The sequence below is a fragment of the Jatropha curcas genome, chromosome 10 (genome assembly GCF_041381405.1).
Source record: "Jatropha curcas cultivar XTBG-Jc1 chromosome 10, XTBG_Jcur_1.0, whole genome shotgun sequence".
In the NCBI taxonomy this organism is placed as follows: Eukaryota; Viridiplantae; Streptophyta; class Magnoliopsida; order Malpighiales; family Euphorbiaceae; genus Jatropha; species Jatropha curcas.
The window spans coordinates 22,613,452-22,631,554 of record NC_143160.1 but is presented as its reverse complement, the minus strand read 5'-3'; the positions used below and the strand labels follow the sequence as shown (position 1 = coordinate 22,631,554).

Below are 18,103 nucleotides of genomic sequence, written 5' to 3'. Positions count from 1 at the left end.
TTGTTCTTCAATTTTAATAGTTTCTTTTTTATTTATTGGCTTTTTTTTTTTTTGGAAAAGTATTGTCTTTTTACTATTTATAAGGATGATTTTAATTAAAAATTAAAAGAAATATTTTTTGGGAGGGCGTGATTAAACCATTGACATGTGTATCATTTTTGACACTATTTCATTGCATGAAAAAGGGCCCACCAAATAACCTAATATACCCCACTTTTAAGCGAACCCCCAAAAAGTCATGCCTTTAACCATTTCATTTTCTGTCTTATTATTTTCATTCTTCCAATTACTCATTATACTAAATAATTATATGTATTACCCAAAAATAAATATAATTAATTAATAAAGTGGGCAAATATATAAATAAAAGAAAATGGCGCCAAAACAAAAGATGTCACTTCACAACAGATGTTTTATGTCGACCGAAATCTATAGAGTGCGGACCCACCTCAGATGTCTGTTGACCTTATTTTGCTTTTGCTTATATATAATCCCTATGTCCTTTGATCTTCTTCATGCCTCCACATCCCTTTAACCTATCAAAGCAAAGCACTCTCTCTCTCTCTCTCTCTCTCTCTCTGTCTCCATTCTTGTCTTGTGGAGTAGCTATTTCTCTGTCCTTTCAATTAGAGTGCACTCTCGTCTTTCCGTGTCTTATTTGCAAGGTAAAGTGCCCTAAATATTAAGGGTAAGTTAATTATATATAGTACACAGTAATATTATTTGTTCGGGGAAGTGAGAAGAAAGGGACACGTGGAAAAAATGAAAGAGGGTGGGAGAAAACAAGGAGCAGCATCACCATGTGCAGCTTGTAAGCTTTTGAGGAGAAGATGTGCCCAAGATTGTGTGTTTGCTCCTTATTTCCCAGCAGATGAGCCCCAGAAGTTTGCTAATGTTCACAAGGTCTTCGGTGCTAGCAATGTCAACAAGATGCTTCAGGTTTCTCTCTCTTCCCCTGCTCTTTCACCAAAAAGCAAAAGTATAAATATATTTCTAAAAATATAAAAAATATATTTTGTGAAGTCTGGGTGTTAATTAAGACCTCCTAATTACAAAGTGGTAGTTCTGCCTTTGAACATCATGATATAATTGGTTGGATTCTGTTTTCTTTTTTCTTTCTTTATTAAAGGAGAATAAGAAAATTACTATATTAATACCTAAAATTACATGAGAACAGCCTTACATCCACAAGCCTATGAAAATACTCATCATAACACTAAATAAAGAGAGAATGAGTGAAATATATAAACACTTAGAGCCTACACTTAGAGCGTAGGTAAGTCCTTCCTAAATTTCTACATTCATTGTAAAATATTTAATTAATTTTCTCAAATTATTTTTTTAATAATATTTTATTTATTAAAAAAAAATTCAATTACACATAAAATTTGTCTATCCTCATTTATCCCCGACTTGTACGTTCAATCAATTAAAATAAAAATTTTTAAAAATTTTTCACTTTATTTTTTTCTACTGAATAATCATAAATACTCATTTCAAAAAAGAATATATTTTTCATTAATTTGATTTATGATTCGGCATTTCAAACCCAGTATATATCCCTTTCAAGCAATTCATTGACCAGTTGTGAGGCTACAACACATAAAAACATATTAAATTTTGGTGTTAGTCACAAGAAAATAAGAATATAATTATATTTTAAATATTTTTTTTTGAAAGTAATTATATTTTAAATATATATATATATATATATATATATATATATATATATATATATATATAATTTAAGAAATTAACTTTCTATTTTTAGAATTTTTAAATTTTATAGAAAAATGGTTTTTCATAGGCAAAATTAGGTGGGTCCTCTAGACTGGAAATTAACAACCTTACTTATTTATATATTAATACTTTTTGCATAATTGTATCTCATTTCTGAATTTATTCTCAAATTTCTAATCTCAGGCCAACTACTATGTTGACAAACTAAAATTACTGTATTTTGAAATTAATCTCATGTCAAATATTTAAAATTAATCTCCGCTCATACTTCAACTCATCAAATCCTATTCATATGTAAACACGTGAAAAACTAAATCAACGGTTTGTTTTTTTTTATATACGAAAAAAAATACCAAATAAGATTGTCACATGCTACGTGTTCCACGTGGAAGGTCATATTCAATATATAGTTTAAGAAATTTGTGTTATTAGCAAAGAAAATTTTTTGTTATCCTATTCTTATTATGTCACTTTTTATTTTATATCTGATTTTCAGATAAAAAGTTTTATTTTTTTCTATTTTAATTATATTAATCTGAGGTAATTATGAAATCCTAATATATTTATAAAAAAATACAATATTTTAAGTTTTAAAAATATAGAATAGAAAATTAGTTGTTGTCGTAATCAGAAATTCTCAACTAGGTGAGACTAGGACTGTATATTGATTAATAATTAATTTTATTATAAGCTATTAGTTATTCATCGTTCTAACATTCATATCTATTGGATTCGATGACAAGCTAATGTATAGGCTCGTACTTTAGCTCGAACCTCCTACCAATACGCTAGTCTCACTTTTTGAGATTTCATTTGGCCAGTTTGTATGCTTTTATTCTTAATGAAGTTTTATGTTTATTTTCAAAAAAATAAATAAATAAATAATTTCATTGCGAACATAATACCAATTTTTATAAATATAAAAGAAATGAATAGTAGGATATTATTAAATTTTTTATTTGGTGATGGTCAAATTACAAAGGACCTCACTTGTCCATACGAATAATGGTGCATAGAATTCTTGTCTGAGGCAATAGACAAAAAAACATCCGTCGTCGTCATTATGGTATTCGGTGCAAAAGAAATGGTAGCAAGTATACTGAAAACGACACCCACCTTAATTAACCTTGATTAGAAAGTGGAAGGAACTAGAAGGCATGCAATTAACTTTAATTAAACATTTTTATACTTATATATATGTCACTCATCTTACACATAATCAATATTTGAATTTAAAAGATTAAATTTTAAATTTTTTTAAATTTTATACACGTATAAAGTAGACAAATCAAATTTATAAAATTCATAATTGAGATTTTTTTTTTCTTTATACATAGTTTTAATAAACCAAAATGATATTGTGGGTATAGCAAATTTAATCATCCTTCTCTTTATATAATTTTCATCAAATTGGTGATTTATGATGGAGATGATTTAAACTCGAGATTTCACTTCCTATATTTTCTATAAGAGGTAGGAAGATTAACTAAACTATATGAAAAAGATTTTCATTTAGAATATTTAGACAAACTTAATGTTTTTATTGATTTAAAACACTATTTAAAACCTAAAAAGAAAGGTTTGTTTGATTTTTTCGCTTATTTGGAAGGTGAGAAATCTCAAATTTGAGTTTTTTCGAACACAAGAGTTTTTACCAACTTGTTAAGTTAAAATGCTACTCTCGGTGTATAGTCCATACTATTATTGGCCTCTCAATGAATTAAAAAAAAAAAAAAAACCTAAAAAGGAATGGTTCAACAAATTCTGTAGGAACTTCCGGTGCACCAAAGGGGAGATGCGGTGAGTAGCATGGTGTATGAAGCGAATGCGAGGGTGCGTGACCCTGTGTACGGTTGTGTTGGAGCTATATCCTCTCTGCAACAACAGATTGATGCTCTGCAAACGCAATTGGCACTAGCCCAGGCTGAGGTGGTGCACCTTCGGGTTCGACAGACTGCCATATCAACTCATGGACTGAGCCCTGCTAGCCCAACCAATAGTGGATCTCCTTCCTCTAGGCTTATTGGACAAGTCAAACCCATTTTTGACATGGATATGGTCGACCAAGCCAGCTTGGGAGAGATGTGGCGCTGCTAATTAAAAATTGCTTCCTATTTCTTATTTCTTGTCTCAGCCTACTATCTGAAATTCATCATTTTGTTCTGGTTTAGGTGTCCACATGGGTAGGAAATATAGCGGCCCGCGGTGGTTATGGCGGCAGCCGCGGTGAAACGCAAAATTAGACTATATTTTTATGCGTATCAATGAAATGTAATATAATACAATCAAATATATATTTAGTGTAATGTAAAATTACATTAGAAATAATTTTGATTATGTTATATTATATTTCATCTATATGTATTGTACATACTTTAAAATTATATACAAAATTAATTATATAGTTTATTATGGATTTGGTAGTCAACCATTTGCCTTTTTTTTCTTTTGCAGTGATTATATTGATATCTTGATTTTGACTTTATATATCCATAGAATATGATTTCTATAATATTTTAAAAATGAAATTTCAAATGAATATATATATATATTCCTATAAGGGTAATAGCTTATTTATATTTATGTTATATTCGCAGTTATTAACTTTATAAAAATAATTATTAATAAAATTATTATTTTTAAATTAATTCTTTAAAGTTTTATTTATAATTATTTTAAAAATAATAAATTTCTATTTTAATTAGTATTTTCATTTATATAATCCTTTCACCTTAAAATTAATAATATATACATAGTAATTATATTTTTACTGGTGATTTTACATTTTACTAAAATTTTACTCCATACCAATATTGATCACTTAACAACTATCACCCAATCATGCATCAACCAAATGGCTTTAGGCTTTTCCAACCAGCAGTTTTAACTTTTTATTACCTTAGATATTTCATTTCACTATAACAGATCAAACAAACAATTTAGGATAGTGTAATAAGATAAATTTTTTAAAGTCAAATCACGTGAGATTCCGCCTAACGAAAATATTAAATGGGCCAACACCCAATAGCAGGCTTCTCTAATAAAAAAAATCACATTGAACAGCCCATTAAGACAGAAGAAGGCCCACGCATTCGTCATTCCTTCTCCACCACTAGCTTGGACTTGAAATTTCTAATTTGACTAATATAGATGAGTCCTACTGAATTACTAGCTAGTAATATGAGTTTATTTTTGGGCTTGTTGAACCATTTTATATTTTGAGTTTGGACCTTTGATATTTGGGCTTTATTAATTAATTTTAGGCCTGACCCATATTTATTTAATTAGATAATAGATAGAATATAAATATTTATTAGGGACTTAATAATAATTTATATATAAGATATAATTATATTTTGGATAAAATCAGATTCTTATTCCTTAATACGTATCCAATAAGGATTCTAGCTATTACCCTAATCAAGATCTTTTTACCTCTATATAAAGAGATTGAACTCCCTATTCAGGTACGCAATATCTACGGAAATGTAATATCTACATAATAACTATGCAATAGATAATACAAATATTTATTATTCTTTTAGTGACTTAAGCATCGGAGTGGTTGCAGGCTTAAGACCCCTCTTTTCTCTCCAATTTTCATTCATGTCTTGTAAATTTCTATATGGGCACTATAGATGAATTTTTTCTACATCTATCAATAGTAAATATTGTATTATTTATTTCCAGTCCAAGTATTATGATTAAAAGAATTTAGATATTCTTTATTACTAGTAGTAAAAGATAAATGTAAGGAATTTTTATGGAGCATTTTTAGTTAACTAAATGAATTTGCTGAAAATTTAGGGGTGTATTGGATTATGACTGTGTAAGATTTTAAAAGAATTGTTGAGTTTGATGGAATTGAAGGATTTCATAAGATTTTCACATATTCTACTAGAATTTTATATAGAGTTTTATGGAATTGGTAAGGCTTGTTTTATAAATAAAAAACATTAATTTGAAAAGGAAAAAATAAAACTTAGCAATGTATATAAATTTAGTAATAGTAAATCCATAATAACCAAAAAATCACGAAAGAATCACATGTAATCTACAATAAATAATCTACAATAAATAATCATACAAAGATTAAAATATTTACTGACCTGGTTATCAAATAGCAGAGGGCTGCCGTAGACGGCAGCTAGCAGAGAAAACAACTTGTGATTCTGTAAATTTTAGGGCTTGAGTAGGGAATAAAGAACAATGGGTATAAGTGTAAAAAAAAGTTATTTATTTATTTGAAATGCTAAACATTAAGGTATTTAACATTTGATGAAACACTCCTCAACCTGTAACACCCATTGCCTAGTCCCGAGAGACCTGATGACGGATGCCACGTTCGGTGCCGGAGGCGCTGTCCTACATATTATGAATTAGAAGTGACTTAGTATTTACAAGTTTAGCAAGTAATAATTTTTTTTTTTTGAAAATGATTTGGGAGAATTCTACAGAAAAACTGTAAGAGTTTCCACTAAAAATAAAAGTCGCCAAACATGTGAAAACAAAGACTTCCAAATTCAAACTCCAAACCTCCATCAAACTCCAATAACAGCACAACAACACTTCAATAATTTCATAATTACATAATTGTTCAATAACATTTTAATACGCATTAATTAAATACACTCATTTAAATATATCAACTTCTAATGTTCTAACCATTAAATAAGTTCCAAGTTTATCTCTCAATATATATACCAAAATAATTTACAATAACTTGCTTAAGTTATAAATTAAATAATATAGTCTCCAAAAATGTAATTCTTATACATGCCATAATTCTTAGTTACATAAAACATTAATCAATTACCAAAATATCTCTTCAGCTCTGATACTACTATTCTGGTCTTTAAGCAGCAAACACAGACTCTAACCTGTGCGTGATAAAATCAACGTGCTGAGTATCAAACTCAGTGGTGTTCATAAAACACAACAAACCAATGTTGTGATGACAACATACTTAAAACACAAACTTCATAAAATCATTTATATTCATAGAATCATTAAATTCCAAGATGCATTAACATTTATAGTATAAGAAATATCAAGTAAACTTACAATCAATAACATAAATAATTATTCTACTCTACCATTTTGCTAAAATAATGCAATCTCTTTAATTTAATTTCCTTAAAATATTTTTCAAAAGGCTTTGCATACACTTAGGAGAAAAAGAAGTAGAGAAGTTTTCATAGCTTATTCATAATGGCCTTAAGTCGCCAACTTATCATAACATATAGAGCGCATCTGCCCTAACATAACACATCCACGTGCCTAGCATATGATTATAGTTTCTTATCATAATGGCATCAAATGCCGAGCATGCTCATCTTACATAATAAATCATATCATGCAACAAATTCACGCCAAGTATAATAGAGCCCAAAGTTCTTGTTTTTAATTCTTAATTCATATTGTTTCTCATAAAATTCATTTTCTTTTATCTTCTTAAAATCGTAATGAAAACTAAATTTAAACTTAAGTAATTCATGAAAATTCTCATACTTAAACAAAATCACTTAACATAGGAAATTTCCAGCATAAAAGTAACATTGACCTTTGCTGTGTTTTTAAAACATAACTTGAGTTACAGGTCTCCGAATTGAATGAAATTAGATTCATTAGAAAGCTAAGACAAGATACTACAAATTTTATGAGGGATCACAGTCTAGATCAATTTTTAAGATAGAAAACAAGAGCTAGAAACACAGACCAATAGTCCAAACCTGATTCAGCAGAACCAAGTCCAATTTTTATTAATTTCCTACTTAACCAAACACTCAAATTAAACTAATCTACCACAAACTAAACACTCATCAAACATCAATTAGGAATGCTTAGAAAACACCCAAGAACACATTTATACAACCAAGGTTCAACAAACAAATCATTTCATATGAAGTCCCAAAATATTGTGAACCCCTCCCCCCGGAAATAGGCATATAATGCATATGACTAAGGGCAGAAATGCACGTGAATGTGTGATTCGTGTGACATCCTACCGAGTCGATTCTTAGCATAGAGTCGAGTAGTCGAGTTGAGTCGAGTTGAACCAAACCCGGTTGGGGTAGAATGGGATTATAAGTGGACTTACTTGATTGAGAGAAAAAGATCAAAGCATATGGGTGAGGATTTATTTGCATTAAAAGACCAAGCTTGGGTCTTAAGTAGTAACCTGTTGACAATTGAGGTGCCATTTAGGAAGTTTCACACAAAAATTCATTGATATTTTGATGGCCTACCCGTAATAACCATTTCACTTTCCCATTTTCATCCTTATCTTCATCTACTTCATCTCCTTCCTTTCTCCATCCATTTTCATGGTAGTTAAGCCTTAACTTCAACTTCTCTTCTATCCAAGTAAGTAAACCTTCTTGAAGTTCATAATTGAATAATTTGGTGCTATTTGTAGAATATTTATAAGAATTCTTATTTATAGGTGAAGTGAGTTCAAAGGTAGTAGAAAAAGGAGGTTAAAGAAGAGCTCAAGCTTTTCGGAGTAAAGGTTTGATATCTCTTTTCATTTACCATTTTCTTTGCATGAGAATTTATGTGGTGTGTTGCTAATGAGACAATATTGCTTCATGTTGAGTGGGAGGACTGGTAGTGGTGAGAAAACAGGGGAGGAATTGAATAAATGAAGTAAATAGTGAGTTTATGCTGAAACAGGGGAGTTACTGGTACTAGAAATTTTACCAGGAACTTTATCTTGATTTTGACCCCATTTAATGATGGAATTAGGAAGTGTCATAGAAGAGTTATTTGTGCCTCTATGTGTTAGCTTTACATGGGTTTTTGAATCATCCAAATCGGAGTTGTATATTGAGAGATATGACCAAAAGAGTACAGACTGTGCAGGCTGGAAAACGCGACGCGCGCGCGCGACTTGCATGATGAGCTCGCGTTGCACTTCTCGCGCTCGCGAATTTGCACTGCGCGCTCGCGACTTTCACCTGAAACTCTCTGACTCTCATTTGGCACTTCTCGCGCTCGCAACATTTCACTGCGCGCTCGCGACTTGTGCCCGATAACTCACTGCCTCTCATTGTGCACATCTCGCGCTCGCGACTTTGCACTGCGCGCTCGCGACTTGTGCCCGATAACTCACTGACTCTCATTTGGTGCTTTACGCGCTCGCGACTTTGCACTGTGCGCTCGCGATGACTCTCATTTTGCATCTCGCGCTCGTGACTTTGCAAGGCGCGCTCGCGACTTGTGTTTTCATGCACTTTTGGACTTCATTTTCTATGCAATTGGATTCCTTTGCTCAACTTGTATGCCTCCAATCATTGTAAAACAAAAATACAACATTAGAACATGTATCAAAACAACATGCAAGCATGCAAATGATGTGAAATCAAATAAACATTATGATTTATGAAGTTATGAACTATTAATATGATGTTTTGTTATATTATTGACATACCAACATTAGGCTCCATTGAGGTTAGGTAGAAACCACTTAGATAAGGCTATGTCGCGACATAGGATAGCAGATCTGCACCCCATACAGTTTGATACTCCGGCTACAGGCCGTTGAGTGGATATGATTATATATGGGCCATAGCAGCCAAGCATACAGTATTCATCCAGTTTCATACAGTTTTTCTTATCACTTCGGTTTCACTATAACCTTATGGAGCCATACAGATATCTTAACATAACATTTCATGAATCATACAGTATTACAAACAGTACGAAAGATAATCAAGGTATAATGAAAGGATCATGTTATATGTGCTTATATGTTTAATTATCCATATGCATTTACATGCTTATTTCTATCTATGTATGTGCTTAATTGTTTCTTTATATGTTGAGATATCCACTGAGCTTTATTTGCTCAGCGAGTTACCTGTTTAACTCGCAGGTTTTGAGATTGGACCATAGAGAGTCAGCTTACAACTGCTGCAGTTCATCTGTAGAAGACTCAGTCTTCAGGGTAGCTACTCATTTGGATGTGTATCGTTTGTCTACCCTTTTTATGGCATGTACAGGGCACACAGTTGGGCCCATTCCATTTTGACACTAGTATCATGTTTTGTAAATATTTAGTACATTATTTATATAGACAACATCAGCATGATATTATATTCAATATACATTATGATTTCAGCATGACAGGCCATAAAGTCAACCAGTTTGTAGCATCTCGGTTCGGTTCATTCGGGTTTACGGGTGGACCGGGAAGGGGTGTTACAAATTTTGGTATCAGAGCCCTAGGTTTAGTTTCCCCGGGCTTGCATTCATAAGTCAGTATAGTGTACAGGCCATGTCTACCCTGATGAACTAAGCAGTTGTTGTTCTTTTAGGAGGATGTCACAGGAAGGTGAGAGCGAGTCACACGCCTCCAGAGCAGTGGAGGGTGAGGCTCCAGTAGCACCAGGTCAAGCCAGAGCAGTGGAGGTTGAGGCTCCAATAGCACCAGGTCAAGAGGTATTATTAAAGCAACTTGCAGATACTTTTAGACAGATTGCAGGGGTGATACCTCAAGCACCAATAGTAGTAGAAAGAGAAAGAAAGCCCCCACTAGAGAAGCTTCGGAAATATGGGGCAAAAGAATTCAGTGCTAACAAGGATGATAGTCCAAAATAGCTGAGTATTGGTTAGATGAGACATCGAGAGTTCTGGAACAACTACAATGTACACCAGAGGACAAGTTGGTTTATGCCACATCATTGCTCATAGATGAGGCATATACATGGTGGACTACTGTTCAGCAGCGAGTATCAGCAGAGCAGCGTACATGGCAATTCTTCTTGGATGAATTCAAGAAAAAGTTCATCACAGAGGCTTACCTAGATGCGAGAAGGAAAGAATTCTTATACCTGAGGCAGAACAGAATGTCAGTTGTCGAATATGAAAGAGAATTCACCAGACTCAGCAGGTATGGTAAGGGGATAGTGGCTACAGAAGCCGAGAGGTGTAAAAAGTTTCAGGAAGGCCTGAACGATGAGATTCAGATGGGAGTGGTAGCTTCCAGATTCAGAGAGTTCTCAGCTTTGGTAGAGGCAGCTCAGGAGATAGAGCGAATTCAGGCCAGTCAGCGTACTAGACGCCAGCGGTCTCAGCAGAGGAGAGACCAAACTCAGAGTGCACCCAGTGCATATCAGTCAGAAAGCAAGAGATTCAGAGGTGCTAGTAGTTCAGCTAGTTCTAGACCTCCCTTTAGCCAAGGCACAGCTAGGGGTGCTAACGCGCCAGCGGTATCAGTTGTGGCTAGTTCTGCCGGTGGTAGTCGAGGTTCAGGCAGAGGAATTGGTAGAGGCACCGGTAGAGGTGCAGAGTCAGCCGGTTATACTTTTCCACCTTGTGCGCATTGTGGCAGACGGCATGGTGGAGATTGTTGGTTGGTGACTGGTAAATGTTGGATATGTGGAGCATCAGACCATCAGAAGAAGGATTGTCCGAAGAGGGCAAAAGTTCCTACACAGTTCATAACAGGCAGAGGTAGAGGTGAGAGATCCGGAGGGCAGAGACAGCAGTCAGAGACTGTGGACAGACCCGATACAAGAGGTCCAGCCAGGGTCTATGCTATGCGAACCAGGGAAGATGAGGAAGCTCCAGATGTAATAGTTGGTGAGTTTTGCTTATGTGATCATACAGTTTATGCTTTAATTGATCCTGGCTCATCTCATTCATACATTAGTGTACCTAAACCTTGGGTTAAAGGGTTAGAAGTTGCATATGTGAGTCAGGGTATGTTAGTTACTAATCCATTAGGCGATATAGTAAAAACCCATACAGTGGTCAAAGGATGTCCAATTGTTATTCATGGAAAAGAGTTTCCAGGAGATCTGATGGAGTTGCCATTTAGAGAATTTGATGTTATTCTGGGTATGGATTGGCTATCTAGACATCAGGCTATAGTTGATTGTGCAAAGAAAAGGGTGACATTATATACTACAGTAGGGGAAGAGATTACAGTAGTCGGGAAGCGGCGAGAGTTTCTGGGTAATGTGATATCAGCCATGGCAGCAAAGAGATTAATTCAGAAAGGTTGTGAAGCATACTTGGTATGTGCATTACAAGCAGAGAAAGAAAAGTCAAAAGTGCAAGACATACCAATAGTGTGTGATTATCCAGATGTATTTCCAGAAGAGTTACCAGGGTTACCACCAAGGAGGGAAGTGGAGTTTACCATAGATGTCTATCCTGGAACAGCACCAGTATCAATTGCACCTTATAGAATGGCACCAGCAGAGTTAAAAGAGTTAAAGATTCAGCTGCAGGAGTTATTGGATAAAGGCTTTATTAGACCCAGTGTATCACCGTGGGGAGCACCGGTATTATTTGTAAAGAAGAAAGATGGATCATTCAGATTGTGTATTGACTATAAACAACTGAACAAATTGACAATCAAGAATAAGTATCCATTGCCTCGAATCGATGATTTGTTTGATCAGCTAAAGGGTGCAGGTATGTTTTCTAAGATCAACCTTAGGTCGGGATATCATCAGTTGCGTATAAAGGAAGAAGATATCGCTAAGACTGCATTCAGGACCCGATATGGTCACTATGAATTTTTAGTCATGCCATTCGGTCTCACAAATGCACCAGCGGTTTTCATGGATCTCATGAACCGCGTGTTTCATTCATATCTGGATCAGTTTGTGGTGGTGTTTATAGATGACATTTTGGTCTACTCCAAAGATAAGGTCGAACATGATAAACATTTGCGGATTGTACTTCAGACACTGAGGGATAAACAGTTGTATGCCAAGCTCAGTAAGTGTGAGTTTTGGCTGGAAGAAGTTTCTTTCTTAGGACATGTGGTGTCATCTGAGGGTATCAGAGTGGATCCTAAGAAGATTGAAGCTATTGTTGATTGGAGACCACCCAGAAATGTCACAGAAGTTCGAAGTTTTCTAGGTTTAGCCGGCTATTACAGAAGGTTCGTAAAGGGATTCTCCATCATTGCATCACCTTTAACAAGATTATTGAAGAAAGCAGTCGTATTTCAATGGGATGATAGATGTCAGCAGAGTTTTGACACTTTGAAGAAAAAGTTGACTGAAGCACCAGTGTTGACCCAGCCAGTGTCAGGTAAAGACTTTGAGATTTACAATGATGCCTCTCATATTGGGTTAGGATGTGTACTCATGCAGGACAGAAAAGTGGTAGCTTATGTCTCCAGACAATTGAAGCCACATGAATTGAATTATCCAACCCATGATTTAGAATTGGCAGCCATTGTTCTAGCATTCAAAGTATGGCGGCATTATCTGTACGGTGAAAAGTGTTACATTTACACAGATCATCAGAGTTTAAAGTATTTACCGACACAGAAGGACTTAAATTCAAGACAACGAAAGTGGATGCAGATTCTGGCTAATTATGATTATGTCATTAATTACCATCCGGGCAAAGCTAATGTGGTAGCTGATGCCCTTAGCCGGAAATCATTGTTTGCTTTGAGAGCAATGAGAATTAGCATGGAGTTGCAACAGCAGGAAATTATTCTAGCACAGATGTAAGTACAGCCATCTTGGGTTCAAGAAGTTGCAGAAGCACAGGAGAAAGATGCACAAACAGCACTATGGGTGAAACAGGTACAGGAAGATCATGGTGGGAAATTCAGATTGGATAACAGTGGAGTCTTATTCTATGACGACAGAGTTGTTGTACCACAGATAGGGGAGCTTAAACAAAAGATTCTGCATGAAGCTCATAACAGTCCATACACAATGCATCTAGGTAGTACCAAGATGTATCAGGATTTGAAGAAAGGCTATTGGTGGCCAGGCATGAAGAAAGATATCGGAAATGTTGTAACAAGATGTTTAACATGTCAACAAGTAAAAGCAGAACATCAATTGCCAGCTGGGTTACTTCATCCAATCACAGTGCCAACATGGAAGTGGGATCAGATCACGATGGATTTTGTTACTGGATTACCTCAGACACAGCAGAAGCATGATGCAGTATGGGTGATCGTGGACAGATTAACTAAGTCCGCACACTTTCTACCAGTTAGGATGGACTATTCGCTGGACAAGTTAGCAGACATTTATGTTAGCGAAATAGTTCGACTACATGGAGTTCCATCATCCATTATATCTGATCGTGATCCAAGGTTTACATCGAAATTTTGGGGTAAACTGCAGGAAGCATTAGGAACAAAATTGCATTTCAGCACTGCATTTCATCCCCAAACAGATGGCCAATCAGAGAGAGTCATTCAAATTCTGGAAGACATGATGAGATCATGTGTCATAGAATTTGAAGGCAGTTGGGACAAATATGTACCTCTCATGGAGTTTGCCTACAACAACAGCTACCAATCAAGCATTAAGATGGCACCATATGAAGCATTGTATGGTAGACCATGTAGGACACCTGTGTGTTGGACAGAACTGAGTGAGAAGAAGATTTTGGGTCCAGATTTGGTTAGAGAAACAGAAGAGAAAGTGGAAATCATCAGAAAACGGCTGAAAGAAGCAAGTGATCGACAGAAGTCTTATGCTGATTTAAAGAGAAAGGATATTGAGTACTCGGTCGGTGATAAGGTATTTCTGAAAGTTTCACCATGGAAAAAGATCCTAAGGTTTGGACGAAAGGGTAAGCTTAGCCCTAGGTTCATTGGTCCATACGAGATTGTTGAACGTGTAGGACCATTAGCCTATCGCCTAGCGTTACCTTCGACCTTAGATCGAATTCATAATGTCTTTCACGTATCCATGTTAAGGAGATACAGATCAGACCCATCACATGTGTTATCAGCAGAAGAGATTGAAATTCAGCCGGATCTCACTTATGAAGAAGAACCAGTTCAGATCTTAGCCAGAGAAATTAAAGAATTACGGAACAAGAAAATAGCATTGGTAAAAGTTCTTTGGAGGAATCATAAGACAGAAGAAGCAACTTGGGAATCTGAAGACACCATGCGACAACAGTATCCGCAATTGTTCATAATAGGTAAACTTCGGGACGAAGTTTTTATTTAGGAGGGGAGAATTGTGACATCCTACCGAGTCGAGTCTTAGCATAGAGTCGAGTAGTCGAGTTGAGTCGAGTTGAACCAAACCCGATTGGGGTAGAATGGGATTATAAGTGGACTTACTTGATTGAGAGAAAAAGATCAAAGCATATGGGTGAGGATTTATTTGCATTAAAAGACCAAGCTTGGGTCTTAAGTAGTAACCTGTTGACAATTGAGGTACCATTTAGGAAGTTTCACACAAAAATTCATTGATATTTTGATGGCCTACCCGTAATAACCATTTCACTTTCCCATTTTCATCCTTATCTTCATCTACTTCATCTCCTTCCTTTCTTCATCCATTTTCATGGTAGTTAAGCCTTAACTTCAACTTCTCTTCTATCCAAGTAAGTAAACCTTCTTGAAGTTCATAATTGAATCATTTGGTGCTATTTGTAGAATATTTATAAGAATTCTTATTTATAGGTGAAGTGAGTTCAAAGGTAGTAGAAAAAGGAGGTTAAAGAAGAGCTCAAGCTTTTTGGAGTAAAGGTTTGATATCTCTTTTCATTTACCATTTTCTTTGCATGAGAATTTGTGTGGTGTGTTGCTAATGAGACAATATTGCTTCATGTTGAGTGGAAGGACTGGTAGTGGTGAGAAAACAGGGGAGGAATTGAATAAATGAAGTAAATAGTGAGTTTATGCTGAAACAGGTGAGTTACTGGTACTAGAAATTTTACCAGGAACTTTATCTTGATTTTGACCCCATTTAATGATGGAATTAGGAAGTGTCATAGAAGAGTTATTTGTTCCTCTATGTGTTAGCTTTACATGGATTTTTGAATCATCCAAATCGGAGTTGTATATTGAGAGATATGACCAAAAGAGTACAGAGTGTGCAGGCTGGAAAACGCGACGCGCGCGCGCGACTTGCATGATGAGCTCGCGTTGCACTTCTCGCGCTCGCGAATTTGCACTGCGCGCTCGCGACTTTCACCTGAAACTCTCTGACTCTCATTTGGCACTTCTCGCGCTCGTAACATTTCACTGCGCGCTCGCAACTTGTGCCCGATAACTCACTGCCTCTCATTGTGCACATCTCGCGCTCGCGACTTTGCACTGCGCGCTCGCGACTTGTGCCCGATAACTCACTGACTCTCATTTGGTGCTTTACGCGCTCGCGACTTTGCACTGTGCGCTCGCGATGACTCTCATTTTGCATCTCGCGCTCGTGACTTTGCAAGGCGCGCTCGCGACTTGTGTTTTCATGCACTTTTGGACTTCATTTTCTATGCAATTGGATTCCTTTGCTCAACTTGTATGCCTCCAATCATTGTAAAACAAAAATACAACATTAGAACATGTATCAAAACAACATGCAAGCATGCAAATGATGTGAAATCAAATAAACATTATGATTTATGAAGTTATGAACTATTAATATGATGTTTTGTTATATTATTGACATACCAACATTAGGCTCCATTGAGGTTAGGTAGAAACCACTTAGATAAGGCTATGTCGCGACATAGGATAGCAGATCTGCACCCCATACAGTTTGATACTCCGGCTACAGGCCGTTGAGTGGATATGATTATATATGGGCCATAGCAGCCAAGCATACAGTATTCATCCAGTTTCATACAGTTTTTCTTATCACTTCGGTTTCACTATAACCTTATGGAGCCATACAGATATCTTGACATAACATTTCATGAATCATACAGTATTACAAACAGTACGAAAGATAATCAAGGTATAATGAAAGGATCATGTTATATGTGCTTATATGTTTAATTATCCATATGCATTTACATGCTTATTTCTATCTATGTATGTGCTTAATTGTTTCTTTATATGTTGAGATATCCACTGAGCTTTATTTGCTCAGCGAGTTACCTGTTTAACTCGCAGGTTTTGAGATTGGACCATAGAGAGTCAGCTTACAACTGCTGCAGTTCATCTGTAGAAGACTCAGTCTTCAGGGTAGCTACTCATTTGGATGTGTATCGTTTGTCTACCCTTTTTATGGCATGTACAGGGCACACAGTTGGGCCCATTCCATTTTGACACTAGTATCATGTTTTGTAAATATTTAGTACATTATTTATATAGACAACATCAGCATGATATTATATTCAATATACATTATGATTTCAGCATGACAGGCCATAAAGTCAACCAGTTTGTAGCGTCTCGGTTCGGTTCATTCGGGTTTACGGGTGGACCGGGAAGGGGTGTTGCAATTCGCCACCTTGTTTAATTATTTTAGGGTAAACTAGGAAAAAAACCCTAAGTTGACTCCAATTTTAATTAACCTAATTATTAGATTAATTATCCCAAAGTCTAAGGCACAATCTTCGTACCCGAGGTGGATCCCGAGACTATGTCATGTTGATGAACTAACCGATGAAATGAATGCTTTGCAGGGTAAATGATATAATTGGACCAATGAAAATGTTTAAGTGATTTCGATTTGTCGCTCGGGGTTAAATCCCGAACGTGCCTACGTACTTCCGTTTGAATGGAAGATCAAAGTCAACGTAGTTCGATAGGGCTTTTTTAAAGGGCTTTGAATGGGTATGCTTAATGCATGAGTGTGTGTATGCTTCGTGCATTTTGTTTAGACATTTTGCCAAAGAATTGATTGATTTGATGTTTTAGGCATTTGTCGCCAAAAGTGTTGATTTAAGGCTTTTAGCCAAAAAGATTGATTTAGGCAATTTGTTTGCCAAAAAATGTTGATTGGCCGATTGTCGCCAAAATGACTGATTTAAGGCTTTTAGCCAAAAGATTGATTAATTCAAGGCATTTTGCCAAAAATTGATGTGTAATTTAGGCAATTTGTTGCCAAAATTGATTATTTGAAGGCTTTTAGCCAAAAAGATTGATTTAGGCAATTTGTTTGCCAAAACTTTGATTTAAGCGATTTGTCGCTAAAAAAAAATGGTTAATCTCACTTATAGGCAATTTGTTTGCCAAAAGTAATCAACTGAATTGTAATATAGGCAAGTTATTGCCAAAAAGAACGTGTTTAATTAAGGATATTTAGCCACAATTATTGATTAATTGGACTTAAGCTGGACTGTTCGAAATAAAGGCGATTATACCATAGTCATTGATTGACCAGATATTTTAAGCCAATATTGTCGGATTTAGGCTTTAATACCACGATTATTGATTAACCGGGCATTTTAGCCTAAACTTATTTACTTAAGGCAGTTTGCTGCCAAAATGTTTATGGTGGTGTGAATGCAGTTGTAGAATTAGGAGTAGAAGAGAAATATGCATGAAATGCTGAAATTAAATAGACAGGGTTTAGTTATTACCTGAGTTAATCGGCGACCGCTTCTTAGCTTCAGCTTGAAAACTCCAAATTAAGCTTCTCGTTTGGGGAATATTAATTTAGGATTTATTTAATTTAAGTGACCA

At 35.4% G+C, this 18,103-nt stretch overlaps 1 protein-coding gene across 1 annotated transcript; it reads left to right on the top strand.

Annotated features, from left to right (window-relative positions):
• Nucleotides 1-517: 517 nt before the first annotated feature.
• Nucleotides 518-4,152, top strand: LBD4 (LOB domain-containing protein 4). The gene is made up of 2 exons (XM_012218630.4): nt 518-939; nt 3,511-4,152. The coding sequence occupies exons 1-2, from the start codon at nt 763-765 to the stop codon at nt 3,835-3,837; spliced, it is 504 nt and encodes a 167-aa protein (XP_012074020.1). The 5' UTR covers nt 518-762; the 3' UTR covers nt 3,838-4,152.
• Nucleotides 4,153-18,103: the final 13,951 nt, after the last annotated feature.

Bases quoted from the DNA above. Each gene is read 5' to 3' on its own strand.
- LBD4 (XM_012218630.4), top strand. From the start codon at position 763: ATGAAAGAGGGTGGGAGAAAACAAGGAGCAGCATCACCATGTGCAGCT. The intron at 940-3,510 runs GTTTCTCTCTCT...CAAATTCTGTAG, and splicing joins ATGTCAACAAGATGCTTCAG to GAACTTCCGGTGCACCAAAG.